This window comes from Salvelinus fontinalis, chromosome 18 (genome assembly GCF_029448725.1).
Source record: "Salvelinus fontinalis isolate EN_2023a chromosome 18, ASM2944872v1, whole genome shotgun sequence".
In the NCBI taxonomy this organism is placed as follows: Eukaryota; Metazoa; Chordata; class Actinopteri; order Salmoniformes; family Salmonidae; genus Salvelinus; species Salvelinus fontinalis.
In genome coordinates, this window is record NC_074682.1 from 3,460,043 (window position 1) to 3,477,657 (window position 17,615).

The following is a 17,615-nucleotide window of genomic DNA, read 5'->3' on the forward strand; positions in this document are numbered from 1 at the left end:
GGGGTCGGAGATTTCAGAGTTCCCAGTTGTCTTGAACGCGGCATAAACGGAATCAGCGTTTCCACTAGTTACCATAGCCACCAAGTCAAAATTGGCTATATCGTAAAAATACATAATTTACCTTTTGGTCTTAATTTAAGGTTAGGTTTAAAATCACATGGTAAGAAGATAAATTGTAGAAATAGGCGGGGTTTATGAATTTATGCCGGTATGTAACTAGTGACATCCCAGAATCTGCTCAGTCGGAATCAACGCGCTGTCTGACGTAATTGTGGCTGGCTTCACATAGGTTGGTGTTCCGCTGTCTTTCAAGGCAGGAAAAGACAGGAAGATGGCGGCGCTACGAGTGGTCGTGCTATCGGGGACTGGAAGAGCCCTACTATGCACGCCAAAAACGATCAAGGCCCCTCGGGTATGATATGTTTATCCTCTCAATGCTGTATTGGGATTATGTTCGCTTCTGCCTGCTTTTTTGTTGGAAACAGAACACTTTCAAAGCCACCCTGACCGCTAGCCCGGTAACGTTAGCTAGCTAGTACTGTAGCTAACAGGCAAGGTCACTCGTGCAATGCTAACGTTAACGTGAGCTAGCTTGCTACATTCTTAAGGCACTACCCAATATGTTATCCTTGCTATTTTGAAGCGATGGCTTATTGAACATCGTATTGTGTGTTTGTTAGCCTTGGAACATACATCGTCGCCAGTTGATGGGGGATAATGCCATGTCAGGTTCCGTTAGCAGTCTAGTTAGCTAAGTGTCTGCTTTTCTTTCCCTGTTTCATCATCAGTTTGATTACAACAGTAACGTTAGCTACGTAACAAGTTTGCTGTAAAGCAAAACCCAGGTAACATTAGCCAGCTATCCAGCAACGTGATTGTATCAGGCTAACGTTAGTTTACAGAGCCAAAGGTATAGTTTGAATTGACATGGCTAGCTTAGACGTAACTTGGCTAGCTAGATTTTATTTATAAAAACGATTGATTTGAGACTGACTAGATACACTACTGTCTATAGGTGAGTCTCTAAACTGGGAAACGTCTTCCTAACTACATGACAACACTTGTTAATGTGTGGTTATCATTAACGTTAGCCTTATGAAGGGTATTTGTTGCCAACCAGTATATGACATCGATATCGCTCTGACTTCATGCATCTGTACATCAATCACTGCTATCTAGCTAGTTATGCGTAAATGTTGCTACTTGTGATGCTAGAAGTCTCACTCCTTTGGTATCTGTTGTGAGACCCAGGGTATAAGGGAGGTTTCATAACCACTTGGCTGTATGCCTTTGACTTGACATTCGATGCATATTCAGTGATATCATCATGAACCAACAAAGATTGACCACAATATTAAAGTAATTTTGGTCACATCAAAAGTTATTGTGAAGAATACCTCACATGGATGTTTTGGATGACAAATTATGCAACCCCGGTGTGTCGGTAGCTAGCTACATTCGTCATCTTATGTGAACTCTCTTCCTCAACAGGTCAACATGTCATTTGCCAGTCTACCCAGGTCAAAGAAGGTGGCCCTGACAGCGTTTGGTGTGTTGACAACCAGTGGGGCCGGGCTTGCTCTGATGCTACAGCAGTCTGTTAAGGCCTCAGACCTGGAGCTCCACCCCCCCAACTACCCCTGGACCCACAACGGCATGTTGTCAGCCCTTGACCACGGCAGGTACAAGCTAACTCATAACCAAGAAGGACACACAATTACGCTCTACTGTATCTTGTATAATTGCATGTAACATCATACAGTAATGTTATCACCCAGGCTTTTTCCGGTGCTTGCAATGAAACATTTGATTTCTGACTGTTTCTGTTCATTTTAGGGAAATATAATTCTTCTTAGGACTTCTTCTGTAATACTTGACACCCAGTGTCATAACACGTTATGACTGTCATAACCATTCATAACAGTTGGCGTAAGTTGTCATAACCTTTCATAATATGGTCATAACACTGTCATGAACCATATATTTACACCTGTTGTGACATTGCTTCATTTTATGGCTGGTTATGACACCTACTAAAGAGTGTCAAAACACAGTTATTTTTATTCTGCCAAGAAGTTTCCTTTCATTTGAAAGTTTGTTCCTTAAATCCTTTGTTGTAATGAATTTACATGTTTTTTTCCATAATATTTTAAGTAACTTATAGAAAATAAACTGTGACGCTGTCAAGGAGCATTATGACCATCTGTGTCACTTTACTTGGACTAAGAAAATACACTTTATGACACTGTCAAGAAGCTTTATGACCTTCATAATCACATAGGCCTATCACGTACATGCCCTTATATCAGTCGTCAGTCAAATAGAGGGTGTCTTGTCCCGCTCCTGGAATCATCCTTCATCAGCAACAGAGCATTGTGTTGGTACATGTCTGACGTCGATGTGTGCTCAATTACGATGATAGTTTAATATGGTCAATTACAAAAAAAAAATATATATATATATACTGTTGACTTGTAGGCTATGGTGTAATGGAATGTTTTACCTTGTGTGGTAAGTTCTGTGGGTTTTGACACTCCTATGTTGGTCTCATAACCCGCCATAAAATAACGCAATATATGTCACAACTGGTATAAATATGTGTCGACGGTGTTAGGGCCATGTTATGACAAGTTGTCAGCTATGATGACATGGTAATGACCGTGTCAAGTGGTGTTACAGAATCTTGTTATTACATACTAGATCATATTTGCCTGACAAGGACTGGATGAAATGGATAGTAACCGTTTTCTTTATATTGCAGCATCCGTCGTGGGTATCAGGTGTACAAGCAAGTGTGTTCAGCGTGTCACAGCATGGAGTACCTGGCCTTCCGTAACTTGGTTGGAGTGTCGCACACAGAGGCTGAAGTTAAGGTTTTGGCTGAGGAGGTAAGGCTGTGTCCTTGTCCATTAGATTAAACTAGGTCATGACCTTATAGATGAGTGCATCAGTTGCTCTGGCTAGAACTTGCACTTAGGCACAGTTCCAGGATCAGTTTTTCCCTGTCCTAACTTTAACCATTATGAGCGGAAATGCAACCTATCAGTTTCTAGGGACATCTTGGTCCTTCTCCAAGTCACTGACCACCGTCTGTGCTTTCCGCTCAGATTGAGGTGGTGGATGGCCCTGATGAGTCGGGAGAGATGTTTACCCGTCCAGGAAAGCTCTCCGACTACTTCCCCAAGCCATACTCCAACCCAGAGGCTGCCCGTGCGGCCAACGGCGGAGCCTTGCCACCAGATCTCAGCTACATCGTCAGTGCCAGGTACTTTGTTGCTAACGCCAGAGTATCTGGTGATGGGTCATATCGAGAGTAAACGAAACGTTAGCTTTAAGGTACAATATATTGTAACCTTTTCTTAACCAAAATACGCTTTTTACTGTCTATGGAGCAGGATAATATACTTTCGTAAATCCACAGCAAGACACTCCACTCCTATTAATCATACAATGATATCGTACATGAGCTTGCCTTGCAAGTGCCTTGTCCTAAGTAGTTTTTCTCCATTGCTCCAGACATGGAGGTGAAGACTATGTGTTCTCCCTGCTGACGGGTTACTGTGAGCCCCCTGCTGGAGTGGAGGTGAGAGAGGGCCTCTACTACAACCCCTACTTCCCAGGCCAGGCCATCGGCATGGCTCCCCCTATCTACAATGAGGTCCTGGAATTCGAGGACGGTCAGTAGGATTCCCACTTCTTGAGATCACTAACTTGAAATGATATAATGGATAAATCAATTCATAAAGTCCTTTTTATACATTGTGCTCCTAGGACTCCATTTTAACCGTTGACATGACAGGCTGAATGTCTAGGTTCTGGTGTCTGTATAGAGTTAGACTAATGATTTGGCATTTTCCATATTGGTCATTTAGCAGACACTCTCAACAAGAGCAACTTCCAGTCAGTGCATTCAACTAAGGTAGATAAGACAACCACATATCACAATCATTGCAAGTAAAACCTTCCATTCTCATGTGACAGGAACCCCAGCCACCATGAGCCAGGTGGCCAAGGACGTGTGCACCTTCCTCCGGTGGGCAGCCGAGCCTGAGCACGACCAGCGCAAACGCATGGGCCTGAAGGTAAGCTGGGAGGGGGCGCCGCTCTCTGGCGTAATAGAACTAGCATCAGAAATGTATTCTCAACCTGTGGTGTATTCATTAGTGCAAACCGTAGCAGAACGTTTTGCAATGAAAACGAGTTCATTTTCAAATTCAGGTAGTCCCTCTTTATTTCGGTCCGTTTACTTCCGTTTGGTTTTTAGTAAATACACCTCTGATTTGAGACGTTTATGACCGAATGACTTAGCACTCTTGAGAAGTGGTAGATCTATGTGGGGCATTGCTTGCTGTCAAGCAATCCAAAGAGGCTATTTGCCTTAGTAGTGCTTCCTTTATTTTTTTTATTTTTATAGTGGTCTCCAGAAGCAAGCTGCGCTCTACCGCTCAGATTTCTTTGTTTAAAACATGACAAATGTAAGCCTATGCAACATTAACCTAATAAAAACAGTTCTGTAGGAATGAGGTTCGTGCAGTAGGTCTATTACATTATATTATCACAGCATATTGGCTGTAGGGTGGCCCCTCCCCCGAAGCGACTCTTTACCCCAGTCGTCGAACTCATTCCACGCAGGGCCGAGGGTCTTCAGGTTTTCATTCCTCCCTTGTACTTCATTGACGAATCAAGGTCACTAATTGGTCAATCACTCCCCTCAACTGGTTGTACAGGTCTTCATTGAAAGGAAATACAACACATCTGCCGACACTACACCCTACATGGAATGAGTTTGACACGACTGCTTTACACTGTATGCCCAGAATTTCCTTTGTGCTGTCTTAGGAATGCTGCATTATCTTACCAACCCTCTCTTGTCATAGCTCTGGCTAGTAGAGGTTCTGTTGTCTTTACATCCTCTAAGTCTGATATCTGATTGGAAGTTGACTTTTACAGTATCCTATTGGTCAACAATTCAGATTTTGAATCCAAACAGCTTGGATGCTTATAAACAGGTCTTAGATTCATTGTCTTCCTTTTTCTTTGTTCCTGACCTGCGCTGGTGAGATACTCTTGCTTTCTCAAACCCAGGGACTCTTGAGGCATGCCTTGTAAATACTTTAACTTAATGGTTTTACTATAATATCAAATGGAGTAAGGTATGTCAAATGTAGATTGTTAAATATTATTTATGCCTGGCCTGCCAATATTGTTCTTCTCAGACCATATTATATTTCAAAACTCAAGCTTTGATGACAAAATAGATCAGTTGCTATATCACTTGCGAGGCACAGCTGAGCATAGATAATTAGCTTTACTGGACAGATGGTACACTTGCATCTGATGGTCCGTCTCAGCCGAGAGAGGAAGGGAGAGCGCAGCAGAGGGTCCTTGCTCTCTCCTTTCCTCATGTGAGACTGGCCAGAGAGAGGGGACACCTTCCACCTGATGGTGAAACTCGAGTCGCACCGCATTTTATTTTAGCTTCATGCACAAATTCATGTTATTCCTGTATTCAAATTGACTCACTGCAAATAATTAATTGCAGAAAGAGTAGAAGTAGGGAGAAGTGTGTTTTTATGTTTAGAAAAAGTGCTGAATAAACATGAACTCATAAAAACAGCAGCTCTTTGCTTTATTCTTTCTGGTCATGGTTTTTAAAGTTACGAAATCTCACGTAGGCTAGTATCAAACTTTGCTCTTGGGACGTGGAAGCTGTAGGCACAGTGATTTGAGCTGTCCAATTGCCCAGCGAAGTAGGCACACTTGATTTAGCCACAGCTCTCCTGGTCTGCCAGGCAGGCGGAGTTTGTCCCTTCCGACAATAAAATGGTAACATTTTATGGAACATACCTGGTGCGTAGGGCTTCTGAATCATGTGCACCTACCGCCAACAGAGCAAGACGAGAAAATAAATAAATAGGAGTGGAAGCCTTTATCATTGTATTTTTTTACAGAAATATTTGGTGATTGACTAAGAATGCCTTTAAGATCATGGGTCGGTGACCACTGTTCTAAGACATGACAAGTAGTTCTTTCATATATTCATTGCGTTTAATTTCATGTGTATCTAACATAATTTAATAGAATTTAAAAAGACTTGATCCAATTCACTCAAACTCTTTCTTCCCCCAGCTGCTCATGGGTTCCGCCATCTTGGTCCCTCTGGTCTATTACATGAAGAGGCACAGATGGTCTGTGCTGAAGAGCAGGAAGATTGCTTACAGGCCCCCCAAGTAAAGACCTGGACAGCTGCATTCTGCCTGCACATGTGGCTGCTCGGCTCGAACTCTGACCCCTCTGATTTGCAGTTGTCCATCTTTAAAAAAAATAAAATAAACACATGCATTTAAGATACGGTTGCCCTTATTCACTTGACGGGGGTCTTCTCAAAACAAGTTCTTCTCTGCCAACAGGGAAGGATGTAAACACAACCTCTAAACTTGTTTTGTACTGTAATCGAACGAAACGTGTCCAGGTTGTGGTCTAGTGTTTCCCAACTCCAGTAACTCCAACGGCACACATTTTTTTGGGGGGGGGAACACTTGTATAGGGGTTAACTAGTTCTTTTGAGGGGATTCTCAACCGGAGTCATTGTATGTTCCTGCAACCTTCTTGTGCTGTTGTGAATATGTCACGTTATAGGTTCTCTACACTTTGGTGTGTAAATATTTAATAAACACTGGTGTACCGAATAAACCATGTTTTAATCCGACACTACCTGTGACAATGTTATTCTGCAATGCACCTACGCCACGCTTTCTTCTCTGTGGTTCATACACTTTCTACACAACTTACATAATGCTACTTTAGTTTTTGCGATAATAAATCTCTGTCGAGGGAGAAGCTGGTTTTTACATGGTGTATATTTCTTCTGAACACATCTGTTTGGCAATGTCAATTCTTGCATTTAAAAAATATATATAATTTTGTTTGCTAACGGGACAGGCAAAACGCCAGAGTAGTAAATTGTAAACCAATCAAAACTTGTACAATCTCTGCTGATCACTTTTATTAAACCAATTCTTATTTACAATGAAGGCTGGGCCAATTGTGCGCTGCCCTATGGGACTCCCAATCACAGCCAGATGTGATACAGACTGGAATCGAACCAGGGACTGTAGTGACGCCTCTTGCACTGAGATCCAGTGCCTTAGCCTGCGGCACCACTCAGTTGTCCGTATCTAAGGTAGTAGACAGCTGGTGACATCTGACGAACTGCTATCATAGTCTTATTTGTAATCCACTGTTTAGTTATAGAAACGTGACACCATTAACGCAAGCTGTAAAATGACTCCCAACTTTGAACACAGCAAGCTTAGTAATGTAGCTAACTAGTTACAACAAGTAGATCTGTTGCTAGCTAGCATGTCATTCTGGCACAAGGAGCGTTTTAACCGTGTCCAAAAAGGGACCTCGAGTCACACCACCAGCTACTTTGAGCAGCAAGATCATTTCAATAATGGTGAGGGACATCAAGCTGGCAAAGTTCTTCTCTATCATTCTAGATTGCCACACTGAACAGTTGTCAGTTGTGATTAGAATTGTGTCACTGAAGGAGGAGCCACACAAAGGAAAATTTTATGGAGTCCACAGGCCAACATTTGGCATCACTGATTCTCAAAAGATTAGAGGAGCAAAAAATTCATTTTGAGGACTCCAGAGGACAGTCTTAAGATAATGGGGCCAACATGAGAGGCAAAAACAAAGGTGTCTAAGCCAGACTCCTGGAAATGAATCCAAGAGCTCTATGTGGGGCTCACACATTGAACCTGCTTGTGGCTGATGCTGCCAAAAGTTCTGTCGATGCCACAGGTTACTTTGGCATCTTACACAAACTGTACACCTTGTTGCCAGCCTCCACACAGTGATGGGCCATCCTGAAAAAACATGTGGACGTCACTTTGAAGATGTGGACTGAGACAAGGTGGGAGAGTTATGTTAAGGGTGTCGAGCCACTGAGGTATCAGGCAGCAGCGGTGAGAGGCACTGATTGAGGTGAGGGATCAAACCAAAGACCCTGTGGTCAAGTTTGAGGCCCAGTCCTTGTCAGAGGTGGGATCGTACCACTTCAGCATCTGTACAGGAGTGTGGTATGACATCTTGAGCCAGATCCAACATGTGGGCAAGCTGATGGAGTTTTCCAGTATGTATGTGGATGTTGCAGTCAATCTTCTCAGAAAGACAGAGGTCTCAGCAACTACAGGGCGACAGGCTTTATGACTGCACAAATGTCAGCCAAGGATATTTGCGAGGGTATGTATGTAGAGGCCGTTCTACAACAAAAAAGGCTGAGGTCCACAAAGCGGCATTTTTCATACGAATCATTTGATGAGCCTTTGAGTGATGCCCTGTAGAAGCTGGAGGTGACATTTTTCAATGTTGTTGTTGATGCTGCAACCTCAGCCCTTCAGGAAAGATTTTCCACATTGGAGAATGTGGGAGAGAAGTTTGGAGTGCTGTCAACCTTCCAAAGTCTCTCAAATGAGGAGCTGACAGAACAATGTGAGGCCCTTAGTATGACACTGCACTATAAAGAACACTCAGACTTGGATGGCAGAGAGCTTGCACAAGAACTGAAGCACTTTCCTGACTTGCCATTGAAGACCATGAGCTTACTTGAGCTACTGATATTTATACACGTAAGGGAGCTCTCAGAAATGTATCCAAATTTGTGGACTGCTCTCAGAATTTGTCTTACTCTTCCAGTGACCATAGCTGAAGCAGAGAGGAGCTTTTCAAAGCTGAAGCTCATCAAATCCAACCTGAGGTCCACCATGTCACAGGAACACCTTAGTGGCCTTACTGTCGTCAGTATTAACCATGCAATTGCTGGGCAGATTTCTTAAGATGTAATTGATGACTTTGCATGAAGGAAGGCAAGAAAGGTCAGGGTTTAGATGGCAGTTGTGAAATTTAGTTTGTATCAGGTAGGAAGGGAAGACCCAGATGCAGACAACGTCGAATTAACGATGGTTTAATAATCCAACAGGGGCAGGAAAAAGACAGGTCAAAGCAGTAAACCAGAGGTGGGGCAACGGTACCGGGTGGCAGGCATGCTCAGGGTAGGCAGAGTGGTCAGGCAGGCGGGCTCAGAGTCAGGAGAGGCAAGGGTCAAAACCAGGAGGGCGAGAAAAAGAGAGACTGGGAAAAGCAGGAGCTGAGACACAAAAACACTGGTTGGCTTGACAAACAAGACGAACTGGCAACAGACAAACAGAGAGCACAGGTATAAATACACAGGGGATAATGGGGAAGATGGGTGACACCTGGAGGGGGATGGAGACAATCACAAAGACCTTGCTCTTAACTGCACATACAGAACTAACATCAATAACACGCATGATAGTCTGTCAGGGTTGTGGAGAAATTACCTCTCTTCTAGTCTTTTTAAGAAACATTTTTTATTGAATATGCCTAACCACTCGTAGAATCAGTGCTTAATGAACAGTGAAATAATGAATAAATCATGCCGCGAGAGGTACCGGATCTGGGCAAATAGGTGCCAGAACAAACAAAGTCAAATCTGAGAGGTGCTGGGCTCAAATTAAGCACTGATTCTACGAGTTATTCTTTAAAAGTGCCTTCCTCACAATCTTAAATAAGCATGCCCCATTCAAAAATGTTATAACTAGGAATAGATATAGTCCTTGGTTCACACCAGACATGTCTGCCCTTGACCAGCACAAAAACGTGTCGTTCTGCATTAGCATCGAATAGCCCCCGTGATATGCACATTTTTAGGGAAGTTAGGAACAAATATACACAGGCAGTTAGGAAAGCCAAGGCGAGCTTTTTCAAACAGAAATGTGCATCCTGTAGTACAAACTCAAAAAAGTTCTGGGACACTGTAAAGTCCATGGAGAATAAGAACACCTCCTCCCAGCTGCCCTCTGCTCTGAGGCTAGGAAACACTGTTCCCACCGATAAATCCACTATAATTGAGAATTTCAATAAGCATTTCTCTACGGCTGGCCATGCTTTCCACCTGGATACCCCTACCCCAGTCAACTGCCCGGCACCCTCCACATCAACCCGCCAAAGCACCCACCATTTCTCCTTCACCCAAATCCAGATAGCTGATGTTCTGAAAGAGCTGCAAAATCTGGACCCTTACAAATCAGCCGGGCTAGATAATCTGGACCCTTTCTTTCTAAAACTATCTTCTGAAATTGTTGCCACCCCTATTACCAGCCTTTTCAACCTCTCTTTCGTGTCGTCTGAGATTCCCAAAGATTGGAAAGCAGCTGCGGTTATCCCCCTCTTCAAACAGCTACAGACCTATATCTATCCTACCCTGCCTTTCTAAGGTCTTCGAAAGCCAAGTCAACAAACAGATTACCAACCATTTCGAATCCCACCGTACCTTCTCCGCTATGCAATCTGGTTTCAGAGCTGGTCATGGGTGCACCTCAGCCACGCTCAAGGTCCTAAACGATATCATAACCGCCATCGATAAGAGACAGTACTCTGCAGCCGTATTCATCGACCTGGCCAAGGCTTTCAACTCTGTCAATCACCACATTCTTATTGGCAGACTCGACAGCCTTGGTTTCTCAAATGATTGCCTCGCCTGGTTTACCAACTACTTCTCTGATAGAGTTCAGTGTGTCAAATCGGAGGGCCTGTTGTCTGGACCTCTGCCAGTCTCTATGGGGGTGCCACAAGGTTCAATTCTCGGGCCGACTCTCTTCTCTGTGTACATCAATGATGTCGCTCTTGCTGCTGGTGATTCTCTGATCCACCTCTACGCAGACGACACCATTCTGTATACTTCTTGGACACTGTGTTAACTAATCTCCAGACGAGCTTCAATGCCATACAACTCTCCTTCCATGGCCTACAACTGCTCTTAAATGCAAGTCAAACTAAATGCATGCTATTCAATCGATCACTGCCCTCACCTGCCCGCCCGTTCAGCATCACTACTCTGGACGGCTCTGACAACTACAAATACCTAGGTGTCTGGTTAGACTGTAAACTCTCCTTCCAGACTCTGGACATTAAGCATCTTCAATCCAAAATTAAATCTAGAATCGGCTTCCTATATCGCAACAAAGCATCCTTCACTCATGCTGCCAAACATACCCTCGTAAAACTGACCATCCTACCGATCCTCGACTTCGGCGATGTCATCTATAAAATAGCCTCCAACACTCTACTCAACAAATTGGATGCAGTCTATCACAGTGCCATCCATTTTGTCACCAAAGCTGCATACACTACCCACCACTGCGACCTGTACGCACTCGTTGGTTGGCCCTCTCTTCATACTCGTCGCCAAACCCACTGGCTACAGGTTATCTACTGCTAGGTAAAGCCCCACCTTATCTCGGCTCACTGGTCACCATAGCAGCACCCACTCGTAGCACGCGCTTCAGCAGGTATATCTCAATGGTCACCCCCAAAGCCAATTCCTCCTTTGGTCGCCTTTCCTTCCAGTTTTCTGCTGCCAATGACTGGAACGAACTGCAAAAATCCCTGAAGCTGGAGACTAATATCTCCCTCACTAGCTTTAAGCACCAGCTGTCAGAGCAGCTCACAGATTATTGCACCTGTACATAGCCCATCTGTAAACAGCCCATCTATCTACCTCATCCCCATACTGTATTTATTGATCTTGCTCCTTTGCACTCCAGTATCTCTACTTGCACATTCATCTTCTGCACATCTACCATTCCAGTGTTTAATTGCTATATTGTAATTACTTTACCACCATGGCCTATTTATTGCCTTACCTCCCTTATCTTACCTCATTTGCACTCACTGTATGTAGACTGTTTGATTTCTTTTTTTCTACTGTATTATTGACTGTAGGTTTTGTTTATTCCATGTGTAACTCTGTGTTGTTGTCGAATTGCTTTGCTTTATCTTGGCCAGGTCGCAGTTGCAAATGAGAACTTGTTCTCAACTAGCCTACCTAATAAAGGTGAAATATATTTTTATTTAAATGACTAGTTATTTCATGTGCTCTGGCAGAGAAGTAGCCTATGTGAGCTCTTTAGCAGTAGCCTAAACATCCAGTTAAAGTATCCATCACCAATAAATGAATGAACTTCAGGGGTAATAGGCTGGTTTATGCTGTGAACAACATGCTTTTATTAACCTACCGGAATCGCCTACAAAAAGAGGTTTGTGATAGGCCTTCAAATTGTCACATGCGACGAATACAATAGGTGTAGACCTTATGTGATATGTTTACTTACAAGCCCTTAAACAACAATGCAGTTCAAGAAATAGAGTTAATCAAATATTTACTAAATAAACTCAAGTCAAAAATGTTTTTTAAATCAATCAAAAGGTAACACAAGAAATGTACATTACAATAACGAGGCTATATACAGGGGGTACCAGTACCGAGTCAATGGGCGGGGGCACAGGTTAGTCGAGCTCATTTGTTAAGTGACTATGCATAGATAATGAACAGTGAGTAGCAGCAGTGTAAAAACAAAGGGGGTGGGAGGGGGTTCAATGTAAATAGTCTGGGTGGCCATTGGATTAGTTTAGTTGCTCAGCAGTCTTATGGCTTGGGGGTAGAAGCTGTTAAGGAGCCTTTTGGTCTTAGACTTGGTGCTCCAGTACCGCTTGTCGTGTGGTAGCAGAGAGAACAGTCTATGACTTGGGTGACTGGAGTCTTTAACAATTTTTTGGGCCTTCTTCTGACACCGCCTAGTATATAGGTCCTGGATGTCAGGAAGCTTGGCCCAGTGATGTACTGGGCTGTACGCACTACCCTCTGTAGTGCCTTACGGTCAGATGCCGAGCAGTTGCCATAGCAGGCGGTGACGCAACCGGTCAGGATGCCGTCGATTGTGCAGCTGTATAACTTTTTGAGGATCTGGGGACCCATAAAAAATCTTTTTCAGTCTCCTAAGGGGGGAAAGGTGTTGTCGTTCCCTTTTCATGACTGTCTTGGTGTGTTTGGACTATGATAGTTTGTTGGTGATGTGGACACCAAGGAACTTGAAACTCTCGACCAGCTCCACTTCAGTCCCGTCGATGTTAATGGGGGCTTGTTCAGCCCTCCTTTTCCTGTAGTCCACGATCAGCTCATTTGTCTTGCTCACATTGACAGAGAGGTTGTTGTCCTCGCACAACACTGCCAGGTCTCTGACCTCCTTCCTATAGGCTGTCTCATGATCAGGCTTGGAACCTCCAACGACGGGCCACAGTCTGGAACCTCCAACGACGGGCCACAGTCTGGAACCTCCAACAACGGGCCACAGTCCAGAGCCTCCGACGATGAGCCACGGTTCAGCTCAACAAAGGAGGAGGGACTAGGGTAAAGATGGGGGGCGGCGTCCAGAACCAGAGCCGCCGCCGAGGGTAGATGCCCACCCGGACCCTCCCCTATAAATTCAGGTTTGCGGTCGGGAGTCCGCACCTTTGGGCGGGGGTACTGTGACGCCCTGACCTTAGTTATATATGTTTTCTGTATTATTTTGGTCAGGTCAGGGTGTGACGTGGGTGGGTATGCGTGTTTTGTGTTGTCAAGGATTTTTTGTAGATCTATGGGTTTTTTGTAAGTCTAGGTTATTGTAGGTCTATGGTGGCCTGAATTGGTTCCCAATCAGAGGCAGTTGTTTATCATTGTCTCTGATTGTGGATCCTATTTAGGTTGCCATTTTCCATTTAGGTTTTGTGGGTTATTGTCTATGTGTAGTTGCATGTCAGCACTAGTTATTTATAGCTTCAAGTTAGTTTTGTTATTTTGTTAGTTTGTTTAAGTGTTCTTCATTTAATAAAGAAAAATGTATTCCAATCACGCTGCGCCTTGTTCTCATCGTTACGACGAACGTGACAGATACAGTGAATTATAAGTGAAATAATCTGTCTCTAAACAATTGTTGGAAAAATTACCTGTGTCATGCACAAAGTAGATGTCCTAACCGACTTTACAAACCTATAGTTTGTTAACAAGAAATTTGTGGAGTGGTTGAAAAACGAGTTTTAATGACTCCAACCTAAGTGTATGTAAACCCCAGTGGCATACCCCAGTGGCAGTCAATGACATTTAAGATGAGGGAGGACGAATATTTTTTTTATGTGCATGACCTTATTTCTATTACAGCATATTGGATGACTGTCATTCATATTCCATTCACCCAGCTCAATTGAACATCAATAGGTTTAGGCTACTACATGATACTCAAATGTTCTCTATACCCATCATGAGGTTGCTACAAGCTAGCCTATGAATGCAAAACAAATTCAGGTATGTTTATCCCCGTTTTCTTCCATTTAAGACATTTTTCAACATAATCGGCAGAAAGAATAGACCCCTGATCACACGCAAACACTGTTCACTTTCATAGCAGCAACATAGCAAGCTAACGTCATAGGCAATATAGCTAATAGAACTAACGCATTAGTAAACCCGCTACAATTATGTAGTACAGTGTAGTCAGAAATCAGTTTAGCAGTTACACCGGCTGGCCCCGGTGGCAATAAATGAATAAAACCAAAAGCTTACCTTGACTTGGAAGAGTTCCAGTGCTGGATAGCCATAGCCAGCTAGCTAACATAGCATCCCTCTCTTTTTGAGCCAGATGTTTGAGTAGACTTAACTAGCTAGCTGCATTCGCTAGCTAAGTGAATGTAAAAAAAAAATCTACGATAAAATATAGCTTGGTCTCTTGCTTCTCCTTTATTTCTAAGAAATTAATTTGTTCAAAATTGTTCAACTATTGTCTTTATCTTTGAGTCAACTACATTTTATGCACTGCAGGGCTAGCTGTAGTTTATGCTTTCAGTAAGATTCATTCTCTGATCCTTTGATTGGGTGGACAACATGTCAGTTCATGCTGCAAGAGCTCTGATAGGTTGAAGGATGTCCTCTGGAAGTTGTCATAATTACTGTGCAAGTCTATGGAAAGGGGTCTGAACCATGAGCCCTCCTAGGTTTTGTATTGAAGCCAATGTACCCAGAGGAGGACTGGAACTAGCTGTCCTCCGGCTACACCATGGTGCTACCCTACAGAGTTCTGTTGAGACTACTGTAGACCTTCATTGCAAAACAGTGTGTTTTAATCAATTATTTGGTGACGTGAATATATTTAGTATACTTTTACTATAAAAAGGATACATTTTTTAATGTTTCACTATTGTATTTTTCTGAAATTCACTGAGGAGTATGGTCCAACCCTGCCTCCTGATGAGCCTCCACTGACATACGCACACACACACACAAAACACACACACGCATACCGACACAACAAAAACATGCGCCGAATACAACAAGTGTAGACTTTACCGTGAAATGCTTACTTACAAGCCCTTAACCAACAGTGCAGTTCAAGAAGAAGAAAATATTTACCAAGTAGACTAAGATAAAAAGTAAGAATAAAAAGTAACACAATAAGAATAAGAATAACGAGGCTATATACAGGGGGCACCGGTACTGAGTTAGTGTGCGGGGGTACAGGCTAGTTGAGGTAATCTGTACATATAGGTGGGGGCGAAATGACTATGCATAGATAATTAAACAGCGAGTAGCAACAGTGTACAAAGGGAGGGGGGGGTCAATGTAAATTGTCTGGCGATTTTATGAATTGTTCAACAGTCTTATGGCTTGGGGGTAGAAACTGTTGAGGAGCCTTTTGGTCCTAGACTTGGTGCTCCGGTACCGCTTGCCGTGTGGTTGCAGAGAAAACAGTCTATAAATTGGGTGACTGGAGTCTCTGACAATTTTATGGGCTTTCCTCTGACACCGCCTATTAGATAGGTCCTGGATGGCAGGAAGCTTGGCCCTAATGATGTACTGGGCTATTCACACTACCCTATGTAGTGACTTACGGTTAGATGCCGAGCAGTTGCCATACCAGGCGGTGATGCAACCAGTCAGGATGCTCTCGATGGTGCAGCTGTAGAACCTTTTGAGGATCTGGGGACCCATACAAAATCTTTTCAGTCCTCTGAGGGGGAAAAGGTTTTGTCATGCCCTCTTCACGACTGTCTTGTTATGTTTGAACCATGATAGTTTGTTGGTGATGTGGACACCAAGGACCTTGAAACTCTCGACCCGCTCCACTACAGCCCTGTCAATGTTAATGGGGGCCTGTTCGGCCCGCCTTTTCCTATAGCCCACGATCAGCTCCTTTGTCTTGATCACATTGAGGGAGAGGTTGTTGTACTGGCACCACACTGCCAGTTCTCTGACACCCTCCCTATACGCTGTCTCATTGTTGTCGGTGATCAGGCCTACCACTGAAGTGTCATCAGCAAACTTAATGATGGTGTTGGAGTTGTGTTTGGCCATTGATATGCTTAATGGTAATGATTAAAATATTCCACCCTGAAACCATATAATTGTATGAAATGTATTAGAATCATAAAACTATAATCTGATGATGTGTGTAGTTTTAGTCAGAATTAGAACAAGGACCTTTTGTTCTTTTTTAGTATGTAAGCAGGGTGCAAGTGGGAAACAAATGATAAGAGGAGCTATCGACAGGACATTCTGTCTCCATCCGTGGAGGGGAGAAACTGTTAGGCTTGCAGAAAATTATGAAACATGTTGCAGATTAAAGAAACAATGTATCTGTGTAGTGGAAAAACACCGACTGTCTGAGCAAGGCGTAGCTTAAGATTTGAACTTGTTTGTGTGTGTTATAAAGACTGTGTTTGCATTTTAGATTTTAGAGCGCTCTCGTGAATAAACATTCTGACTATTGTAAGCTGGGACTCTGTTTCATTCAACCAGACTCTTACAAACTCTGGGTTGCAGACTGAGTAGTTTAATTGAAGTTCAGTTTAAGAACGTTAAGAACAAAATTCTCATAACACCATGCAGTCGTGGGTGAACAAGGAATACAGGAGGGGACTAAGTACACACCCTTGAGGGGCCCCCCGTATTAAGGATCAGCGTGGCAGACATGTTGTTGCCTACTCTTACCACCTGGGGGCGGCCCATCAGGAAGTCCAGGATCCAGTTGCAGAGGGAGGTGTCTAGTCTCAGAGTCCTTAGCTTAGTGATGAGCTTCGTGGGCCCTATGGTGTTGAACGCTGAGTTGTAGTCAATGAACAGCATTCTCACATAGGTGTTCCTTTTGTCCAGGTGAGAAAGGGCAGTGTCGTGTGCGATTGAGATTGCGTCATCTGTGGACCTGTTGGGACGGTATGCGAATTGGAGTGGATCTACGGCGTCCGGGAGGATGCTGTTGATGTGAGCCATGACCAGCCTTTCAAAGCACTTCATGGTTACCGACGTGAGTGCCACTGGGTGGTAATCATTTAGGCAGGTTACCTTCACTTCCTTGGGCACAGGGACTATGGGTGGTCTGCTTGAAACGTGTAGGTATTACAGACTTGGTCAGGGAGAGGTTGAAAATGTCAGTGAAGACACTTGACAGTTGGTCTGCGTATGCTTTGAGTACACGTCCTGATAATCCGTCTGCCCCAGGTGCTTTGTGACTGTTGACCTGTTTAAAGGTTTTGTTCACATCGGCCACCGAGAGCATTATCACACAGCCATCCAGAACAGCTGGTGCTCTCGTGCATGCTTCAGTGTTGCTTGCCTCGAAGCGAGCATAAAAGACATTTAGCTCGTCTGGTAGGCTCGCATCACTGGGCAGCTCGCGTCTGGGTTTCCCTTTGTAGTCCGTAATAGTTTTCAATCCCTG

General features: G+C 43.7%; 1 protein-coding gene across 1 annotated transcript; it reads left to right on the forward strand.

The window, feature by feature from the left end:
* The first annotated feature begins 235 nt into the window (after nt 1-235).
* LOC129814817 (cytochrome c1, heme protein, mitochondrial-like) lies at nt 236-6,709 on the forward strand. The gene is made up of 7 exons (XM_055867875.1): nt 236-412; nt 1,492-1,682; nt 2,762-2,888; nt 3,108-3,265; nt 3,517-3,677; nt 3,982-4,082; nt 6,130-6,709. The coding sequence occupies exons 1-7, from the start codon at nt 332-334 to the stop codon at nt 6,232-6,234; spliced, it is 924 nt and encodes a 307-aa protein (XP_055723850.1). The 5' UTR covers nt 236-331; the 3' UTR covers nt 6,235-6,709.
* Nucleotides 6,710-17,615: the final 10,906 nt, after the last annotated feature.

Bases quoted from the DNA above. Each gene is read 5' to 3' on its own strand.
- LOC129814817 (XM_055867875.1), top strand. From the start codon at position 332: ATGGCGGCGCTACGAGTGGTCGTGCTATCGGGGACTGGAAGAGCCCTA. The intron at 2,889-3,107 runs GTAAGGCTGTGT...CTTTCCGCTCAG, and splicing joins TTAAGGTTTTGGCTGAGGAG to ATTGAGGTGGTGGATGGCCC. The intron at 3,678-3,981 runs GTCAGTAGGATT...CTCATGTGACAG, and splicing joins GGTCCTGGAATTCGAGGACG to GAACCCCAGCCACCATGAGC.